The 21,040-nt window shown below is 42.3% G+C and overlaps 1 protein-coding gene across 16 annotated transcripts in view; it reads right to left on the bottom strand.

Annotated features, from left to right (window-relative positions):
- LOC111245905 (uncharacterized) overlaps positions 1 to 21,040 on the bottom strand; it is a 71,664-nt gene that overhangs the window by 8,573 nt on the left and 42,051 nt on the right. For 13 of the 16 annotated variants that reach the window (XM_022794893.2, XM_022794899.2, XM_086980729.1 and 10 more), the window contains 6 exons: positions 14,524 to 14,798; positions 14,158 to 14,322; positions 13,783 to 13,926; positions 13,415 to 13,612; positions 12,696 to 12,770; positions 12,377 to 12,445 (listed from right to left, as the gene is read on the bottom strand). In XM_022794893.2, the coding sequence (XP_022650628.1) occupies positions 12,377 to 12,445; positions 12,696 to 12,770; positions 13,415 to 13,612; positions 13,783 to 13,926; positions 14,158 to 14,322; positions 14,524 to 14,798 (926 nt within the window). Of the gene's footprint in view, positions 1 to 4,561; positions 7,063 to 9,302; positions 10,968 to 12,376; positions 12,446 to 12,695; positions 12,771 to 13,414; positions 13,613 to 13,782; positions 13,927 to 14,157; positions 14,323 to 14,523; positions 14,799 to 21,040 lie in introns of those variants that run through there. The other 3 variants (XM_086980731.1, XM_086980733.1, XM_086980732.1) reach the window with 3 other exon arrangements.

Below are 21,040 nucleotides of genomic sequence, written 5' to 3' on the forward strand. Positions count from 1 at the left end.
ATTAGCTATACGCTTATACACACACACCTTATAGACCACATGCGGTACCCCCCCGCCCCGTGTGAACTTCAAAAGAAATTGACACGTGAAAGCTCAAAGAATAGCGTACAGCTTCATCCTCTTTTCCTTGATTATTCTTTTCTAAACACATAGTCACGTATTTTTATTTAATCATGTAACCTTCTTCACTGTTCTGCGCAGCTCTGTTGGTCCAATGCTTGTTTCAAAAACGCCTTTCAACGGAACTTGGCGGATCGTTAGTGCTCTGTACTATGGCCAGCGACTTCTCGGGTTAGACCGTCGGTACTTAGCCGTTATGACGGGTTGGTAGCGGCTTGGCACGTTCGCTTTGCGTACACGACATGTCCGTAAACAAAGCAGAAGCAGAACTGGGGTCAGATTTTCCACTGTCAACACACTGTCGCCGAGCGGAGCTGATCACCTAGCGGTCCGTGGGTCTGTCTAGCGGTTTTTGTGTCAGACATTTCCGGCCGGTTAGTAAGAAGTTACTGATTTTTAATGTCCATACATTAAATGCATAGCTAAATTTCAACTTACTCCTGCTGTCAACTGTGAATAGTCGCAATGAAGATTTACTGTTGGATTGTGGCTGTGATCGTACCGTGTACGTGAACAACCCTGAACAGTCATGCACAGCCAGCCCTACATGGATGTACTGTGTAATCTTACATAGACCAACCGGTGGCCACCAAACGAATTTTCTGATAGAAGTACTTCAATAAGATTCGACAGCACTACCCATGGTGTTGGTACGTATCCAGTAACTCGTAGTTATACGCTGCTCACTAGTACGATAATGTTCAAGTATCTACATATGTTTACGTAACGTCTGTAAGGGCTGGATCTCCTCTGTCCCTCAGGAAGGAAAAACAACCTCCATTGCATAATAGTGTCTTAATGTTAACTAGCATGTACTATTAAGGAGTTAAATAGGCCATAATAGTACTGTGCTGTGAAGAATTAAGTATTCATTATATTTTTGCCACGATCAGCTCAACGTTTGCCCCTATAGATGTCAACCGTTCATTCAAGAGTGATATTATTTTATTGTCGTCACTATTATGAAGTTATTTTTGGGAGATCTAATCACGCGCTTCTATTCTTCACTTCCGTTCATCTTCGCCTGTTTAATATTTGTGCAAATACTTTCTGCTAGCGATCCCTATAGCGGGGGGCGAAGAAAGTAAAATTAGCGATACGCGTCGCCCCTTGCCGCGCACTAGGACGACACCGAACAAAGGTAAAGGAACTATCAAATGAATAGCCCTTTCTTGCTGGCGTTTTATAGCTGGCGAACGTTTCATGGACCGCCGCTCACCGTCAATGCTATACCGTTGACATACAAATGTCACATAAGAACGTAATCGCCATTACGTGCATCGTCGTCACGATCGGCAGCAACAGACGAGTCGCACACTGACTATTATTGTATTTAACGAAAGCGTCGACAAGAAAATGTACGTTGGTAGGTCACTTGAGAAAATTTCCAGGCAAGGTTAACTCCGTAGCACAAAGCAAGAACAGTTGTGGTTGTCCAATTATATCAGCCGTGGTAATAAAACTAATGTAATGCTACTTATAGTTGGCGAAAACCTTGGTGATATCTTAAGCTTTCCGCTTTTCGCTCGTCAGGCACGATGAAGATTACAGAACATCGACACGTTGTTAGCACAGCATAGTTAGACATGGTCGTCTTAAGAATGTGCTTGGTAATTTTCTGTTATTATATTTAAACGTTATTGTTTGTCACAAGTGCTGTTATTAGACAAGCGTATCGAATTTAACACGTACATTATTGAAGTTGAGGTTGTATGTGTACGTAGTAGGGTCTGAAAAAGTAACTTCTTAGCGCGTGAAGTTGCATAATATTTCGTTCGTTCGAGATGCTTGTTTTAAATTTGATTAAGTTGCTCAAGCGATTCCCTTGCTAGAGCAGAGCTATTGAAAAAGGCATTCTCGTGCTTTCCAGTGTTTGGCCAGCTGCTGCCCCGGAAATTGACCTCCGACGCTTTCTATAGGAAAGGGCCCAATGGCAATCGACTGTAATACAATCTATGATACCTTCACAAACCAAGAGGTAATTAAGCCCAATGACTGATCTTTTGTAGCTCAGATAGTATGCGGCGCTCCAAGAGCACGAAAACAGCCACCAAAACACGCGCGTAAATACGGAGAGACAGCAAATGAAAGAGAGAGAACCAGAAGTGAAAATTTGATAACGGTTATCGTTTCGTCAGTAACTTCTTGAGCAACTACATACTTATTTTTGGAGAAGCGGGAACCATTTCTATTTATTCTAACATATAGAAGTTGTGCTAAGTAAGAGCGTTAGTTTATTAAGCTGATAGAGTTTTTCGAGAAAACGCGCTAATGGTAGGCGGAAATCGTGCCATCAGCATGCTATATAACAGCCGTGGATATAAAACACACATAACACCAGCTCGAAACAAATTTCGTATTTTTGGCAAACGGTTACTTAAATGTATATTATAGCAACAGTCTCGAGCGTAACTGGCTGATGCCTTTCAGTACTTCGCAATCTCGGTATTCGTTAGTGAAGCAACGGAAATTCTATGTTTATCTCAGCAATTGCTATATATTTGAGCCTTGTAACTTGAACAGATCGAAAGGATCCGCCTGTTGAGCTGGCAGTTCGTTAAGTGAAAACACGTTTGGATAAGCCGTTGATTCTCATGCGGAAGAAAGAACTTATTCTCACGCAGAAGTAAGAACTGAACTTTGTACTTGTCAGCGGTATTTCTGCGGCTCACTGTTATATATATTCTGTATAACCTATATACTTATAATTCTATACGAAAGAGGTCTATGAGGCTTACTATTGTAAGCACTTAGAGAGCTTTTTGTGTGGCACATTTTTCGTCGTTTGTCCGTAGCGCGAGAACCTGGGAGGAGTCCAAATAGGGCGTTCCTCTTGTCCACCCTTAATGGTCACATTTTCCTCTTTTTACCCTCACCCCAGCTATCCTGACTCCAAGGAATCCGGAGATGATGTAGGGGCGCGGGCCCATAGTAGTGTCTCTCTTATTGTAGCGACGACCAAATAGTCGTGTAAGAATAGATAGGATAAACGCCTAGTGCATTTCGAAGTTGCTCAGGTGAACTCAATGTTTTCAGCAGCGGACAAGAGTTACGACTGTGCATTGACCGATACGGATTCAGTTCTCGTTTCCAAACGGATAGTTCAGATATTCAGAGCCATACACCCGGGCGCGAATTAAGCAATATGGAGTGAAATACGTATGCGGCGCGACTGATATACGTGGTGCCAGATAGCAACCGAGGATCAACTGGAAATTTTTGCAGGCAATAAATACCTAATGGAGATTCGATTCGAGGCAAAATTAAACATTGTCCTGTAGCCGGAGCTGCTACCTTATCTGTCTGAGCTTAGTTAGGTAATATCTATTGTAGGCCCCTTCAGCTTCGGGATCTACTAGATTTATTTATATGGGTTCCTTCCGGAGAAACGCAATATACTGTTAGATACAATTAGAGACTACACAATAACATGCATAGTAAGAATTTTTATATCTATAAACTTTCGTATAAGTGTTTGGGATCAGCGAAACGTTTTGTTTGTGACCAAACATCAATTGTGTATTTTTGTACAGTTGTACCAATACAGATTTGCTTCGCACAAATTCATAGTGTGATTATAAGGGTGTACTGTAAATTTATAAAGTTATATTGCTGAATAATTGTTTATTTATTTCTTTGCTGGATGTTGATCAATAATCGGTTGGCGTTACCAGCTTTAATTGCGCCCAGGTGTCATAAAATATTTTTTTAGAAAATAGTTTGCTAGTCGATGCAAAATCGCCAGCTGTGTGGCTGACACCGCCAAAAGCATTGAAACAACTACGGTCTGCGAAGAACTTACAAAGCATTAATAAGGTATATGGCCGAAACGCCCTTTACCACTTAGTAATGGCTAAAATCGGCCCTTAACGATAACGTTTAGATAGGGCATGCTATTGGTTCGCTTATTATTGTTTGGCCGTCGAGTGTTGGTAGGATAGGACTCATAGCCCCGACTTTGAGCCAAGTAGCACAGGTTATCGCCATTTAATTGTAGATATTCGTATAGAACAGTTGAAGCCATGGCTGAGAGGGCGCCCTACCTTTTGTGGTCAGGCATGATGCTAATACGACGCTAGCCGCTAGAAGATATGACGACCAAGGCAAAAAAGTAAAATCTGGGTCAGTTGTGTCCTGATAAACACTCAACAACTTTTTTAGGGGCAACCGCGATACGTCGTGCGGGCTCTCGATAGTCTGTCTTACGTGAGGGCATTTCTATTTTATCTTAGATGCTTGCTTAGAAGAAGGTCTAATTGTAGTAGTAGCGTTGATAAGATCGTAGCTACGAACTCAACTCATCCTAGTGTATATATATATATACCGCTTTGTTTCAAAGATCGAAAACGGGTCTTCCATGACTGGTTGAGACACCTGCGATCTTGTTTGTATCTCTTTAAGGGTCAAGGTGCAAGTAATAAAAAAAAGACAAACAGACAAGTACATGCTATGCACCACAATGCTTTGAAGATTTTATTGAGCTAATTGAAAGTTTGAATCAATTTAAAGCGCTAAATCTAGACGACGACGTTTCAGGCCTTTTCACATTTGCGGTTTTCGGTCAACATGTTTTGCGACGTAGCCTTTATGCGAAATATTAACTGTCCAAATGTATTATCTAAGGCTATTATTACCTTGCTGAATACCAAATGCTCATTCATTTTATATTTGTTGCGGCAATCCAGTTTCAAATCCAGTAACTCAGCGCACGGTGCCCGTCCATAGACGTTCGTTTTCTTCTTTTCCGTTGCATTCCAGAATTACCGATAGCATCTGACTGAACGTCGTCGACCCATTGAGGATCTTAATAGCAGCGTCCACGTTCGCATGGCATTCTCACGTGCGAATCTTCCTATTGTAGCCCAGTTAACGTCAAACCACAATCCATTTAGAGCAAGCCCGTCGGTCAGTGGTTTGTTTACTCGACCCAGTACCATCACTTCGACCCGTTGTGCCAGTTACCCGGTTAGCACCGTCTGATCGGTTGGGTCCCGACCGATTCGATGCGATCTTAAGCCCGGAGCCTTGCAGCTTCTCGGCGTGCTACACCACATGGACTATGATAAATTCTCCTTTTAAACAAACCCATTAGTGGAAGTGCTTTTTCCTTCGGCAGACCTGTTGCTATTATCGTCGACTTGCGTCCTGCTTCCTTGCTAGCGTAACTGCGTTTGATGCTCCTGTTTACACTGTCTCGGCGCAGCAACGGTTCGTTCAACAATCGCCTGCTGGTGTAGCAACGGTGATCACAGTCGTAAAGATTGTTAGCTGGGTTGCTGTGTCAACGGAACAGGGTCAGTAGCGGCTGTGCCAGCCCGCCAGCGTCGGCGACTCCCCGACGGCAGTAACAGCACGGCGCTCCGCTCGCGTTCCCCCTCTTTCACTTTGTCGGCCGCTGACATCACTGGAGTGCCGAAGCGAAGCAGGATGACGGACGGCTGACTGGCGGCCTAACGGTATTGCCGTTGCCATTACCCTACCAGCAATCGACACCGCTCACACTGCTAGAACTGCCAGCAGCAAGCGAAAACCAATAACAGCTGCCGCCGCCGCTATTCTACCAGCAGGCGAACTAGCGTCAATATGTCGTTGTCGTCTGACTGACAACCCGTTCAGTTGTTGAGCTGCGAACTGACTGCCGCAGTACAGCAGTTCAATTCGAAGAACAGCAATGACGACCGGTACATTTGCGCCCGTCGAAAGTCTAAAACGTTCACTTTTGGAGAAAGATGTCCGGTCGTCGACGAGAACGACAACAGCAACTACAACGACCGTGGCCCCTGTCAGCGCTTCGAGGGCCCTGTCAACCACTCGACTGAGTACTTCTTCGGACGGAATTCAGCCTCAGCTTCATCTTCAACAACAACAACAACTTCAACGAGCTACACTCCAGCTTCTAGAGCAGGTTGTGACTGATTCTTGTGGGAAATCAGTGTCCGCATCTCTGCGGATGATAACAACTACGGACACGGTAGCGCCAAATCAACTCGAATCATCAGCGGCAGCAGTGGCGACGGTAACAGCTAAACGCGGGAATGGCAACCACGAAAATGTGGCTGAAGCTGCGTACACGTGCGATGTTTGCCTTGCTGATTCAAACGTATTGGAGACCCGCTCCTGCTGCGGAGTCAAAATATGTTTGCCCTGCTTCGAAGAGTATTTGGAAGAACGAATCATGGCCGGCTTCACTCGAATCGAGTGCGTTAATTGCAACCGATTAATAGCCGCTCATAACGTGCTTCGGGCACTCACGCGTAACGGACGACTTCGTATACGAGATGAGTTCGCCCGTCTGCTTCGGGGCGATAAAAAGTGTCCACGTTGTCAGCTAATTCTGGTTAAGTTTGACGGATCGAGCTGTCCGCGGTGCGGCCTGAACTGGTGTTTTCGGTGTGAGGCGACGCACGAAGGCGTTAATTGTGACCAGTTCAGTGAAGTTCATCGCAACCAAATCAAATCGTGGGCACAGTCAGTGTCGGAAGGTCAGTGGAACGCCCAAAAGTGCCCCCGCTGTAAAGTGTACGTCCAGCGTGCGTCCGGTTGCGACCACATGCATTGCGCACATTGCCATACGCATTTTTGCTATCGCTGCGGCAAACGATTACGCCATATGAAGTTTTTCGGTGATCATCATAGTAAACTCAGTGTGTTCGGCTGTAAATATCGGTATAAACCAAATCAACCAATCCAAAGAAAGTTGATTCGGAGCGCAGTGTTTGTCGCCCGTCTAGTTGCCATTCCGCTGGCAGGAGTCGGCGCGTTATGCGGCCTCGCTCTTGTAGCGCTGCTGGCCGTACCTATGTATGCCGGCTATCGGGTCCACCGTAATGTCTCCGCTCGAACCAACTTCAACCCTAAAACTTCAACGACGACTGCGACAGGTCGCCCGTCGGAAACGAAGGCTGACTCGAATGAACCGAGTGTGAGTCCCCCAACCTACGACTCCGGAAGTGAAAGCAGCAGCAGGATTGTTAGCCCTCCCCAATGAAGCCTGATATGCCGGTCTATGTCGATTGCAGTATAGTGAGTATACGCCAAAATGCAAGAAGCAACCGGTCAATCTGTGATAAAGTTATCTTATTTTGCACTCACATGCCTATTGCACTACTAAATAATAGTAAGACTAATCATGATAATAACATTAATAATGATGATAGTAATAGACCGTGCGTGTGCCTGACTTAGCAGTTGTAGGATATTGTTCTACGCTACTTTTACTACATATAGGTTATTATCCAAGGGATACGTATAGAGGTACAATGCCTACAAAGCGCCGGGATAGAACGAAGGTCGTTGCCAAAACTACGTTCCCGGGTAGTCGACAATGACTCAATCTCTGAGCTGTTTAGTACAAACTCTAATACGCAGAACAATGTCTTTTGCGTTGGTCCTCCTTTGCAAATCTCTGATCTCTGCTGGTGCAGTACAAGTACCGATCAGGGAAGATCCAAGCTGCCTATAGCAATAGTGAAACAGAGCGCGATCATTTACATGTGAATGGATTGATTTCGTACGGTCCAGTACGTACTACGGTGTCGACCACAACAACAAACGCAATCGATCCTAATTCAAAAGCAAATAAGTAGGGTGCGGACGTACGCATCGATATGGCCAGTGATGTGAGAGTGAATTATTTATTAATCGAGAACGAAAAAAAAAAATAAAAATCAGTATTCAGACAGAAATCGTGTTTTCGTCCAATTTATCGTAATGGGCAGAGATGAAAACTATCGGTTTGAAATGATGTGGATGACCATATTCCTTTTCGTCGGCGCCAGCTTTTCAAGAAAATTAGGACAGGTCTGTCTAGGGAAACGAGAAAGACTTAGATTATCTCTCTCTCGGTCTACGCAAAAGGAGGTGGCCCTCCAGATACAGATCGGAAGATTTCCCGCTAAAGTCTTTTTACGCTATGCAACATAACTAATTCTAAAGGACAATGGTACTACGTATTATGTGCTTAGTTTCATCGTGGATCCTTCTCATATCGAACATTTCTGCTCCATATTAGTATCATTGTTGTTCTATAGTTGACTATATCTGTCGAAGTACACAGTTATCTCAAAATACAATGGATAACTAACAAATGGCCTACACAATAACGTATTAACCATATGGGATCAAAGTTCTATATGGACAGTGGCTTTTCTCCAATCATCAGCTGCTTTTGTCCAAAAGTGCCAGTCAAAAGCAGAGTTCAGTAGAAATGATGAACTTCAGGTGAGCGACTGCAGCAGTATTCGATTTGCTTTCAGATACTAATACTGGTGCTAGTGAAACCCAGAAGGCAATCTATTTTTGCAACGTTGTGCGTTGCAAATCATAGATGTACGTAGCGTCGGCGCTGGCCTCAGCGTGACGTTGATACTATACTACTTTTCCAGCAGTTGTACACCGTTTCAAGATAGACGACCAACTATCATATTATCCGGCAGTTCAACCGGTACCAGACCGCCACTGACTCTTGATAGCAACTTAAGTAACTGTCATTACCGAACGAGAGAACGAGAATTACTGATTGCAGTGGACTTCCCATAGCCCACAACTTCTCAATCTAGGCACAAGAAACAAGGGCTATTATGAACATATAGCATGAACGACAGGAGCTGCTATAAAATTTAAGCCTACGACATTGTGAGTATTTGGTAATGCACAAAATGGCAAATTTGACAGGGCATGGTGACCAAAGACGATTAACACAGTGGACAGCCGTGTACACTTCGCTTCCTAATTATTAAACCGAATCGTAACGGCTATTTCGTACTGTTCTATCAGTAAATGCTAACCTTGATATTTTCCACTCTCTCGACCTGACGTCATAACAAAAATATTGTAATGTATCATTTGTGCTTAGCGCACCGCATCTTTTTCAAGAACCATTTTGAATTACCGCTCTTCAGCATTACCAACCGCAGAATTTCGTGGGCTGCTAGTAGAGCGTTCTAATCCACCACGTTGGCAGAGATTTTGTATGCGTCCACGAAGTCCTCACTATTTCACGTAGATAGGCCACCGCTTTGTCATTATCAGAAATGAAAGATCAAGATCTTCATCACCATGCGAATGGCGACTATGAGCAACTGTGGCGTTGTTAGAGCCCAGGTACTCCTGCATCCGATGACCGCTTCCACCGACTTTCTGTTTTCCAAGTCCCCAGACCCCCCCCCCCTACGCTGATCCGATTACTCGAATGACTGAACCGATGAAATTTGAAAAATCAAAAGATACCTACAAAAATACAGATAAGGTGTCATATGTGGTTCATCAACTGTGTTTTTATTGCGAGTGTCGCAGAATGACATGTGATCGTTGCCAGGACCTACACCAAATGATACTCCCTAACGTTTTCGCCGGAAACGAATCCATGTTTACTGCCGATTACGGCATCAATAAGGGAGACCCCCCCAGCTATGAGCACAACGTCAATAGCGCATACGTCGTGAAGGCAACCAGATTTAAAACGGTTGTAGAGTGTCAATAACAGCAACGATGTTTGCTACTGTTCCCGTTTCTACTACCATTGCGACGTGTACCCACTACGACTAATGTACTAGAGTTCTTCTTGAAATGGCCATCGCCATCGATGCAAGCCGTGACGTACTAAACGGTCGCGACAGTTGCCCCATCGTAATGACGTAGACTCAGCGGGCCGCCTCCACCAGGGGTTAGATGGGTGACTATCGGAACAACGATCATATTGTGGTCAAGTATGACGTTCGCTGGGGCCCGTCGAAATGTTAGTGAAACAGCGGAAACCCGTGACACGATGGCGCGTCTATTCACACTACCATAATAGGCATGTTTAAAAATGGAAACACACTGTTTAAGCGTGTATATCTGTGTGTGTTTACCGAATTGCGGAAGATAGAAAATTGACGTCAACGCAAATAGGTCGTGCTGAGTCGTCACGGACTGCGTTTAAGCGACGAACACATACGGGTGCATATGCAGAGAAACTACGATAATGTTATCACATATCGTGGTAGATAGGAGGAAATTAAATAGGCGTACGAAATATCGAGTGAAGAAGCAAATGAGCTAGACTGACTAATTGCCGGGGGCAGTACCACCATAGAGTTACGATTATGGGACGGGGCGCTAGCTCGTGATTTGTCAAGTTTGTGCCAGCGCAATTTTTCTTTATTAGAGCAAGGAAATTGATAACTGTATGAAAACTTTTGTTGGATACAGAAATTGGGAGCGTGGCCTTTCATCCTATCAGAACGTAACATTCGGACAAGATAACTTCTAGTGACTGCCTTTTCTTTATTGCGTTCCTACTTAAACAAGTACATCGCGAAGCTGGGGTTCCGATGAACGCTTGATGAGTTTAAAGATAATGCCCAGGTACTATACCTTAGCAGGCGTTGAAGTTATGACTGAAAACGAAGAACAATTGGCCAAGTTTGCGTTCGCAAATGCTACTATGGTATACGATCTCCATGCTGTTTCATAAGTCTGTTGAAGAAACGCCAGAGCAGTCCAGCAAGGCCGACTCCGGCTAGGCCTTTTACTGTGGGCAAGTTCTTAATATTATACAGAAAATATGGTTTTGAGAATTTGTTCACGCAAAAAGAATAGTCATAAACGTTAGAAAAAAAAAAAAAGAAATTCGGCGGGACCATAAATCACAATGATCTGTAGTAACCCATCGATCTGCTGCCTCCAGATTTTTACTCGAGTAGGTCTTCACACGGAGAGTGAACCCTCATGCCGTTTATAGCAATAAATCGACAAAGTTTATTCTTTCCATTTATTAGTGGAAGCGTCTCTATCAGTTTATCCACAGCTCTAGTGATTGGGGTTTAAAGGCACATGACCGCGAGGTCAAGGATAGGCACGTTTTTCTGTAAACAACAATTCACTATCTTATCGACTAACTGACCGTTCAACTCTAAATATGCTTCAATTTCTTGTTTTTCAGTGAGACCCATAGTCTATGATTCGTTCACAACTCTACAACAGGCCACAATAGTCGCCGTAGCACTGTAAACGAGAAGCGCGTACGATTTGCTCTGTTACCGCATAACGACCCCACCTTCCCTTGTGTACCCTAGTAACAGCACCTGTAGCTTAGATTGCACTGATAAACTGCGCGTTTAGCGTCTCACTTTGTGGTAGAGTTTGTTTTGCCCTACAAACTTCGACGGTTACATGATTCCGTCCAAATGACTTTTGGCATTTGCTTGAAAATATATAGATCAAGGTTACCCCCCCCCCCCTCTCCCCACGCTGTCGTTGTTAATATTACCTAGCGGCGCTTACAGTATTACTGAATCTCAAAATATCTGCTTCGGCCTACTTAACGATTTCCAGCGTTTTGGAAGCATGAGATCGCTAACCTATCGGTTCAACTAATAGCTCAAACTAGGGGGCGCGCTTGCGTTTCTGGAACGATATCATACTCGCAAAACGGTACCCAAGAGAGTAAAAGCATTTACTTGGTAGTTGTCAAGGACGTTTCTAATAGAGATTAATAGGTAGAGAGTTTGGATAAAACTCAGTTGTGTAAAATGCTATAAGGGAATAGGGTCTAATGATTGTGGTGCAGGTTTCGGTGGTTTACTACGAAATCAATCAATTTCGGTAAGATCATAACGTAACGTTATGAAAGAAACTACGTTGATTAATAGCATTAAGTTTATGAGCTTAAAACTTTAAGTTGGATGCATATATACTTTACAGGAGTTGAAGGTAAGAAGTGATGAACGAGTGAGCTCCATTTTTAGAGCCCAAACCTACACTATGTGAAATTAAGCTAAATAATTTTTACTTCCTTTCACACACAGCCGTTGTAATTTTTACAATGTCATATGTAAAGTTAGTTGTCTGTTTTAAGAAATCTTATTTCTTGTGCTTTGTCTAGCGTTTCTAACTTAGGAACATGTACAGAGTACATTTCGACATTTGTTGTTAAACTAAGCTAGGAACTTTATTGTATCTGTATACTTGGGGCTGTACAAAGTTCGTGCCTATATTTAGATGGGAAACTTCATTTGCTGTATAATATTGTTTGTAAATTATTCAAGTTATAGAATAAATATGGATTTCCTTGACATTTTGAAACAAGTTATTAACTCCACTCTATACGTCACAAGCCTTAAACGACGTTGGGTACTATGTGGAACTGTGCAGATTCCGCTCGGTTGAACACTTATAGAAGAGCATTCTCGGCTTGCTTAACTAAAGTTTCGAGAACTACTTGTAAGTTAAACCTTTAAGCCAAATAGACATATCCAATTTTACTTCAACTTACCAAAACGACTTGTTTTTGCTGCGACGTTTTCCGATTATGCTTCTCTAATATCCCTTGTTTGATGAGCATCTGTAGCAAAAGGACAAAAGACAAGAAAGCAGATGGATTTACGAAGGACGCAGCGATATCAAATGCGTCCAAGGGGCTCCTGTTCCAGTGGTAGCCTGCCGAAAATTGACTAGTTTTGATTACATGGCACAAAGGCAAAGCCACACCCTGCGCTTTTTGAAGCAGTTTTTCGTCATCAATCGACACTTCGTACAAGGAGAATGTACAACAGCAACTTCCAGCCATAAAGCTTGTAAATAGTACTACTTACTCGACCAGGAGTAAATACGTTAAAACGCGGCGTAATGAGACTGTTTTGCAGACGAACCATTTCCGCATGTTTATCCTGAAATAAAAATAAAATTTCTAGGCATTCTTCTTTTAACCACAGTCGAGCTGTATTGCCAAAAGCGCGCACACAAATAGCACAAACGTTGATTCTTATAAAGCTTATCTTTCAATGGTCTGAAATACTTCGACATTAGTGAAAAAAAAACCTTCGAAAGCTAAAGTTCAAATTAATAGTTCTTAAAACAACAAGAGAAAATTGTTGACCGCTTCTAAATTCAGCAAGATTTTTTTATGCGATTACGTTCCAGTAACCCTCTAACGGTCCCGCTATATGTGGTATCGTTAATGCATCGACAAAGGGAATGGTAAAAATCGAACGCTTCTATCAAGATACGACTAAACACTTTTGCACTCAGATCCTTCACCCTTTATCGTCACGTTCCCTTTAAGTAATAATCTTAGATATTCTTCAGCCTTTCTAAAAGAGTCCTACAAAAGATCCCGTTCAAAGCTTTTGTTTGTTTGTTTGCTTACAAATGAGATACTATTTAATTATTTAGATTCGGAGTGAATTTAGTTGAAAAGCATAATTGTTTGTGGAAATGTCGCTCATGAAGCAGGGATTTGAGAGAAAACGTTAACTAAACGAGCCAAATCGCATCTTGAATATATAGAATAGATGTGTGTTTACTCTTTTACCCCCTGTTTAATAGCTTCGTTTGCATGGTCTGCCACTTGGCTGACGATCTGGAGAGCGGTCTCCGTGTTGGCCCTGTCAGGATGCTCTTCGTCAAGATTTCGAAGATAGTCTCTGAGAAGCAGACGATACTGCGGTATTCGTTGTACCGGTTTCAGCATATGCTGTACGACGGTCAACTTTTGACATCGAGGACTCGCCTACTCGTGCGTAAGTAAGAAAACAAAAATAAATTACGAACGTGACCGTGAGATACGTGTAATAGTGTCTAGAGACAATCGGCCAGATTAACATATAGCTCAGTGAAGACCATAACATTAGCAATGTAAGCCCCATCGGCATATGGCAATTGATCAAGTCATATACGTACCTCGAATTGTTGCATAACTTGATTGAATTCCGGATAGCGCTTTCGCGCATCCTCTAGATAGTTGCATCTGGTCTGATAGTCTTTGATATAATGTGAGTAAAGCTTTAGAAATTGTCCGATTTTGACAAACACATCAGCGATTACCTGCGTTCACAGTTATCAAGATAAATTTATATAAACACATTATCAAGCTATTGGCAATTCGAATAGAACTAGTTAACCGTACGCAAGGACAACACCTCAGTTTTTCAAACGTTCGTTTTTGTTCCTTTCAGCATAACATAGATGGGCTAACGGCGATGCGTTCGTGCGATGCGTGATAATGCTAGCGGCGATATTCGTTTAGGCAGTAGAAGTGCAGTTTACGATACGTACATGATCGATATTGTAGCGTTTGACCCGCGCGTCGAGCTTATCTAGGAGATCTGAAGAGAACGTTAATAGTTCGGGTAGATAAAGCAGGATTGGATCGAGTACCTCATTTGGAACCAAGATATCGCCGCGCTCTTCACGTGCATTATCAATAGCTCCTTTAAAGTCCTAAAATAGATCAACTATACACATTAGCGCGATCGAGGCAATGGAAAAACAAACGCTGACTATCTGACTTTTTCTTTATACGATATGAATGATATCTTTTAATAATGGCAGTGAGCCACAGGTTGCTGTCAATTACACAAACAATTACAGATAGATATATATATATATACATAGAGAGGTAGAGAGAGACCGCTATTTTACCTCTACTATAAGTTTGAGCGCGTCAACAAAAATGGCCTCTGAGTTTGCCATTTCCCAGGCTACATTTGCCGCATGCTTTCTAGCCTTTTCCTTCGGGTCCGAAGGAGGCGGTGTCAACTCTTTGTCCTCTTCCGAATCGCTTGATCCTTCGTCAAGTACGCCCTCAACATCTACTTGGTCTTCAGCCACAGGCTCTTCTTGCAGTGGAAGAGTACGGCGTCCAATGACGTCGTGGTCGGCGTCGGTAGACGAGGACATCTCCGCCTCGAGACACACTAAATACGAACACAAAGTTATCACGGGTATTAGGTATGCCACCCTTCCTTTATTAACTTAAGCTGATTAATACTTATCAAATAAAATTTCGATTACGAGGGCAACGAGACGTTGTTGAACAATAGGTAAAAATCAAGTAGCTTTATTGATAAACCTAAAAGTATGATGCCGTTGACTTTGAAGCCAGAACTTAGGCCTGGTTCGAATTCAACAGTCGACGTATAGTAATTCATATCGGAAATGCATCTTCAACCATTGCAGAACTCTGCTCAATGTTGATTGAGTGTATCTTGTGAAAACTTGTCCTACATTAACTAAACGCTGGCCCAATGTAAGAGAAGATCAAACTATTCATTATATATATAATTTCATAACGTATTCTGTTTTATTTTGGCTTTTGATATGATTTAAATGTAATGGAGAGAGTCTGTATTTTTAGACAGTTTTAACAGCAGCTAGATAATTAACTGAGCGGCACAACCTAATATGGTTATCTATGACTTCGTATATATAACAGAATTCTCCTTTCTAGTATCGTTCTAGTAACTCTCAGGCATTCACCTCATTATCCTTCCATACCCACTGCGTGAGCGGACATAGCGTTAAATCCGATTTAAAATATTTGTTAAACTATTTTTGTTTCGTAAGGATTCGCTACGGGGGATTCACACGCACATCCTACGAGGCCCCCTCCCCCAAAGACGTCATCAGGGTGTACGGTTCTCAAGCCCTCTATTACCTATTGCGGAAGTTAGCATTATTGGCCTGTTTTCATTTAGCCAATTGGACATTGACAGTCTGCGGGCGGAACATCACAGCACCATACAACAGGTTTAAATGAAAATTTTCTATGGTTAGATGGAACGCACGATCTACTCGAATGTATGTACATTAACGAGTACACACCAAAACAATTCCAGTAAGCACAGACACGCACAAATGTCCCCCCTATCTATCTTCTGTTATTATACTAACGGTTAGTAGAGCTACTGTCTGCGATTGACAAGGAAAATCTTATTGAAGTGTGTTGTTCACTTAATTTTTCCGAGGTGTGAAAGCAAATTCTGATTGTAGGTGGGCAACATGGCGACTGCGAGGGGCTGAAGCAGCATTGCTTTGGTGTAAAGATTTGCTGGCATTCGAGAGAGCAGTAGTCGATGCCCCCGGTGGCTGTATTCGAGCAGAGCTCCGATTTTACCCTGGACCGATAGGAGACGGACGCTGAGGGGGACGACAACTCTGAAGCAGGCAAGGGCTTATCGACAAGGGCATGGCGCTTACAGACTGTGGGGCAAAGGGGTCGTAAAAACGTAGCCGAGGTGACCACTGCACAACAACAGCAGCAGCAGCAGCGCCGGCACGCCAACCTGATACCCTCAGCTAAAAAATGTATTAGAATAGATTGCTGCCGCTGGATATACGCTGCTATGCAACCATGAAACACAAAAGGACAAGTTCGAAAGAGGGGGCAGCACAAATGCCACGGTCAAGGACTCCTTAAACGAATATTGGTTGATAGAGGGGTCAGAGCACTAAAACAAAAACCATGCTAAACAGAGCAGATTCTAAAAGTAAAATGGCCTTTAGCTTTCACGTTGTTTAACCGATGATAAATTAGGTAAATTGACCTAACGTTTTATGGCTAAATCAAGGCAGAGTTTTGGCGATGCGCTTAAATATCAAACGTAATGGACCTGTTGGTCGTAGTGGTACAGCAGGTAATGAGAAAAAGATCAAGTTATTAAATTTATCAATAAAGCTAGTTGATCAATACAAGATAATCTTTCCTAAAAAAGCATTGTATAGGCACATATGTATATCATACTCATGCTAGGTTAGGTTAATTCAACAGTACATGGTACCATTTTATCAAATTCGTTACGAAAAGTTCGCAAGTTAAACTTGTATTCGTGTTCGAACGAAAGTGAATTCATTTGACCCTACGTTACATGAAAACATGTAAACATTGTGTAATGTAGTATGGCACGTAGCAATCTGCAAATTTCATTGTTGATTGGCGCTGAAATACACAAAACGTACTAACGTTAGTTAGGAGAACAACACAAGCAGTCCTTAATTCGAAGGCCACGACGCGAAACTCAGATGAAATAATAATAACAATTTTCTGTATAGTTAAACGTAGCATACCTATATAATATTTAACGCGACGTGTTACAAATCCTGACAACTGTTCTTTTTTTAAAAAAGGAACATGACCTTTCTGGAAAATAACAAACACAATTAATTAGATTGGAACAGATCGTGTACTGGCGTCTGATAGAAGCACACTGGAAGGCGTGGTATGCAAAGTGTTATTAAGGAAGCCCTAATAAACCTTATCGTACAATAACCATATAAACGGGCAAAGTATCGACTAATATCATTTGGACTTCGTCTGGACAAAGTTAGTTTATTAGGCCGATGTTGTTTTGCGCCTTCGTCTGATCGCAATGGAGATGTTTTATGTTAGAATCCCAGAGAAATAGGACAACACAACAGCTTAAAAGCTCTAACACAACGTTTGATCGGCACGGAAAACCGCGAGCGTAATGTCCGTGCATCTGTTTTGTCTCGGCTTTTAAGCACGTTAAAGTGTGCGAAAATTTGTGTCACTGGTACCGATCGATTAAGTATAGGATAAAAGGTGATGAGTGGTACGTTCCTTGCGCAATTTCAATTTGGTAAACCGTAACGAGCTTGCTATACGGTTTCCAGATTTGAAAATATTTGTATGAGCGGGCCTATGCAAATAGCTGTTTACTCTTCAGAAATACAGGACTTCCTTAAAATATTTAAGACACCTCTAAGCTAAACATATTATCAACGCATGCCATGGTTAAAGATACTACAGTACGAACGCAGCAGGCTCAAAAATCATACAACGTCTATAATAACAAGCAAACAATCATTAATTTACAAAATAAACGCACAGATAATCACATAATCCGGCTACTAAGGCCAGGGCGACGACTTCAACTCTGACGATTGATGAACACAGGCTGAGGAAAGAATAGAAGCCATTGGAAAAGGCCGGTGTTGATCTTCTAGACTGTTGAAACAAGTATAGTAAGTACCATTTAGGGGAAGCTTGATCTTTCCGCGCATCCGAATGCTACTTCTTCGCAAACAAAATTCTGCTCTTCCCTACTTAAGCCGGCTGTCACAGTTACGTAACGCTGTTGTAATAGTGAGGCATAAATCGGCCTTTTTGGGGTACGGAAGAGCATGCCTGGCATTTTGTACCGTCATGTCTTCATTGTTAGTCAATTTTGATTACTTTATGTGTCATATTTATATTAGCCATTGGATGGGTAGCGAGCACAGTGGAATCCCTAATCAAGGCGGGCAAACATGTGTTCAACGCTCTGTAACAAAGCCCTTCGGAGATTAATTCAGTACACTATGTTCCAGCCACGATTGTGTTCACCCTTGCTACTAGGGGCAAGGGCGAACACAGTCGCTGTTGTTGATTGAATCGCTGGGTACGATAAGCTTATGGCTTTCGGTCGGAACACCCGATGACGGATCGCTTCCAGCCACAACAAGCCTATACAACGCTTAGCTAAGCGCGCCACTGATATTTACTTGAATGGTGCAACTGTAAACAATCACTCTAACTGATCTAAAGAAAAAATAGTTACATTGTAAATATATTTTGAATACATGGAAAGGTACTCAATAAGATTTTTATTCTCATCACTCAGCTTGTTCTTGTTGAATCTTTTTCCCAGTATAGTAGAACTCCTGTGTACCTGAAATGTACAGCTTTCAAGCCGATCCATTTTCCGTCTATAGACTTGCTTGAATAAAAAAATCAGTGCGTGAATAGAGTGTACCAACGCCTAGCCCTGCTGTCTACGCATGGGGCTAAATTGCGTCTTACAGTCAGTAGCCGTAACTGCTAGCAAGATGTTGCCATCTGTTTGTCAATACTGCAGCTAGCGAATCGTTGGTAGCTCCGACAAAGCCGATGAACTGAGAAGTTTTGAAACAGTCTATTATTGGGTATTGATCAAGCTTTCAAAAGTAAGCTGTCTGAACGCGCGAATGTCCAAGCTATCTGTTAGCAAAATATGCTCGATAAGACACCAAAAAAAAAACGAAAAAAAGTGGGTTCGTTAATTTTAGAAAAGCTATATGCAAATTCGTTTACAACATTGCTTTTAAACATAGGACGTAGGACAAGTGGGCTACCGCTGTATCGGTGGACCTACTTCTTTATTCGTATGACACGTATCTAAAATTAATAGAACATTTGACGACCCTTGTATTTGCTGACTGCATTATATGGCCGAACAATTAGCCTTCACTGTTATCAATAATACGTCCTGGGCTGGCAAAATTATGGCTATACCGAATCTCTCTGCCCAAACATGGCCGAGGAACGCTACATATACTATCTATTACGAATACACCACCCATTAATATAAAGAGCCCACTCGAATCGCAGAGGGACAAGGCATAAGGATTTATCATTGACATTTGATCTGGGATCGACATGTTGACAGTTTACGAAACCTAGGAGTATGGACGAAGCGACCGTGAAAATTCGACCCGACCCAGCTGTGAGCTATAAGATCTTATCATTTAAATCTCGGGCACACAATGCGAGATACCGTTTGTGGCGATTAATGGGAAATGGGTTCTCCAAGGAAGTTCAATTCGGTGAAGACGCCCTACATATCCATGATAGCTTAAAGGTCAGAGAGTGTCTATATCGCCAATACCATAAATACATTCTTATTGATTGCTTTTGTTATCGAACTAAAAGCTCTAGCTTCTGATTTCGTTAAACGCATTTTTGTTATCATCTGTCTCAGATGTGTCATCATCTGTGTCAGATGGTGGAGCTCAAAGGCCTGCATAAACAAACTGAACGTGATCGAAAACATTCATATTTGGTTCTGCGAAGCCCCACTTCTCTCAATATTTGAAGTTCCACTATTAATGGGGCTGAATAATGTACGTTTTCAACCCAAGGAGCTCGAAAGTTCCACTTAATGACAAAGCGGGCGGCCGATATTTGACAAATGCCACTGCTGTCATTTAAAAGCATAGGCCGAGATTTAGCCTATTTTAGCGTTGTTACCCAGCTCTGTCTAGTTCTGTATCCTGCGTATCGGTCTAACCAGCACATCGCAAGTGCATCGCTTACAAGTAGCTGAACTTCAAATTGCCTTCGAAGATCATTGTCCGCAGTCACTAATGTTCATTCCGCCCGCCAACCTCATTCAATTCAACATATATCTATACATAGTGTTTGTGTATTGACGTGTTTATTTGTGGGGTACGTTCACGTGGGAAACGAGCTTGTTCCGAGTGACATTGAACAGTTACGTTTTCCAAACTACTTTCTTGGGTCATTAATAACGTCGAATAAAAACTGTTTAATAGAAACAATGAAAAGAAGCAAAAGTATGTAATCTTTTGAGGTGGCGCGTCGATTTTAATGTACTTTGACTCTATATATTATTTATTTAGCTTAGATGAAATAGACTTTGTGCTAGTTCAATATGAGTAAAGGCGTTGCATTCTCGCACATCGTTATTCCGCTAATTGGCGTTCGAGGTGTTGACAGCGACGCGCAAGCCCGAATGACGCCGAATTTCGAAAAAACTCAACGGATAGCTGACATCTACCACTACGAACTTTACGAAGACGTTCGGTGCACAAAGAATAAAACAATGAAAAACAGTTAGCTACTATATTAAATTAATTAATAGCCGTTTCAAATGAAAGAGAACCTTTACCAGAGGGAGTTGCCCTATAATAATACATAACGGAGAAAGGAGCTGCACTTGGCCCAGAAGGAATGCAGAAGTCACTCTGTCCTATGTCGATTTTATAGCAGCGCTTGAAACACTTCTACTTCACTGCAGCCTAAACACACTTTAATTCGCAATTTTTGTTTTTTTACTGAGACGAAACCTTTCGTACAAATCCTGTTTGAAACACATTAAATCATATCAACAAGATCCGGCTCGAGCTGAGAACTCGAATGAAACTTCTATGTTATTTCCAAAAAAATAGACACCTCACTTTTTTCTTATGAATTTTCTATAGTTCTACTCTATAACCCTCACATGACATTTGTATACGAACGCTCTCCAGGTAAGACTCAACGTCCATAATGCCTCTCAGTGGGGCAGCCGCACATCAGCGAGTCAATAACGAGATTTCGAATATCGTGGAAAAACAGGTGAGTGACAGTGGCAGCCGTGGCTGTAAGTTTCCACGATAT

The sequence above is a fragment of the Varroa destructor genome, unplaced genomic scaffold (genome assembly GCF_002443255.2).
Source record: "Varroa destructor unplaced genomic scaffold, Vdes_3.0 BEIS01000002.1, whole genome shotgun sequence".
Taxonomy (NCBI): Eukaryota; Metazoa; Arthropoda; class Arachnida; order Mesostigmata; family Varroidae; genus Varroa; species Varroa destructor.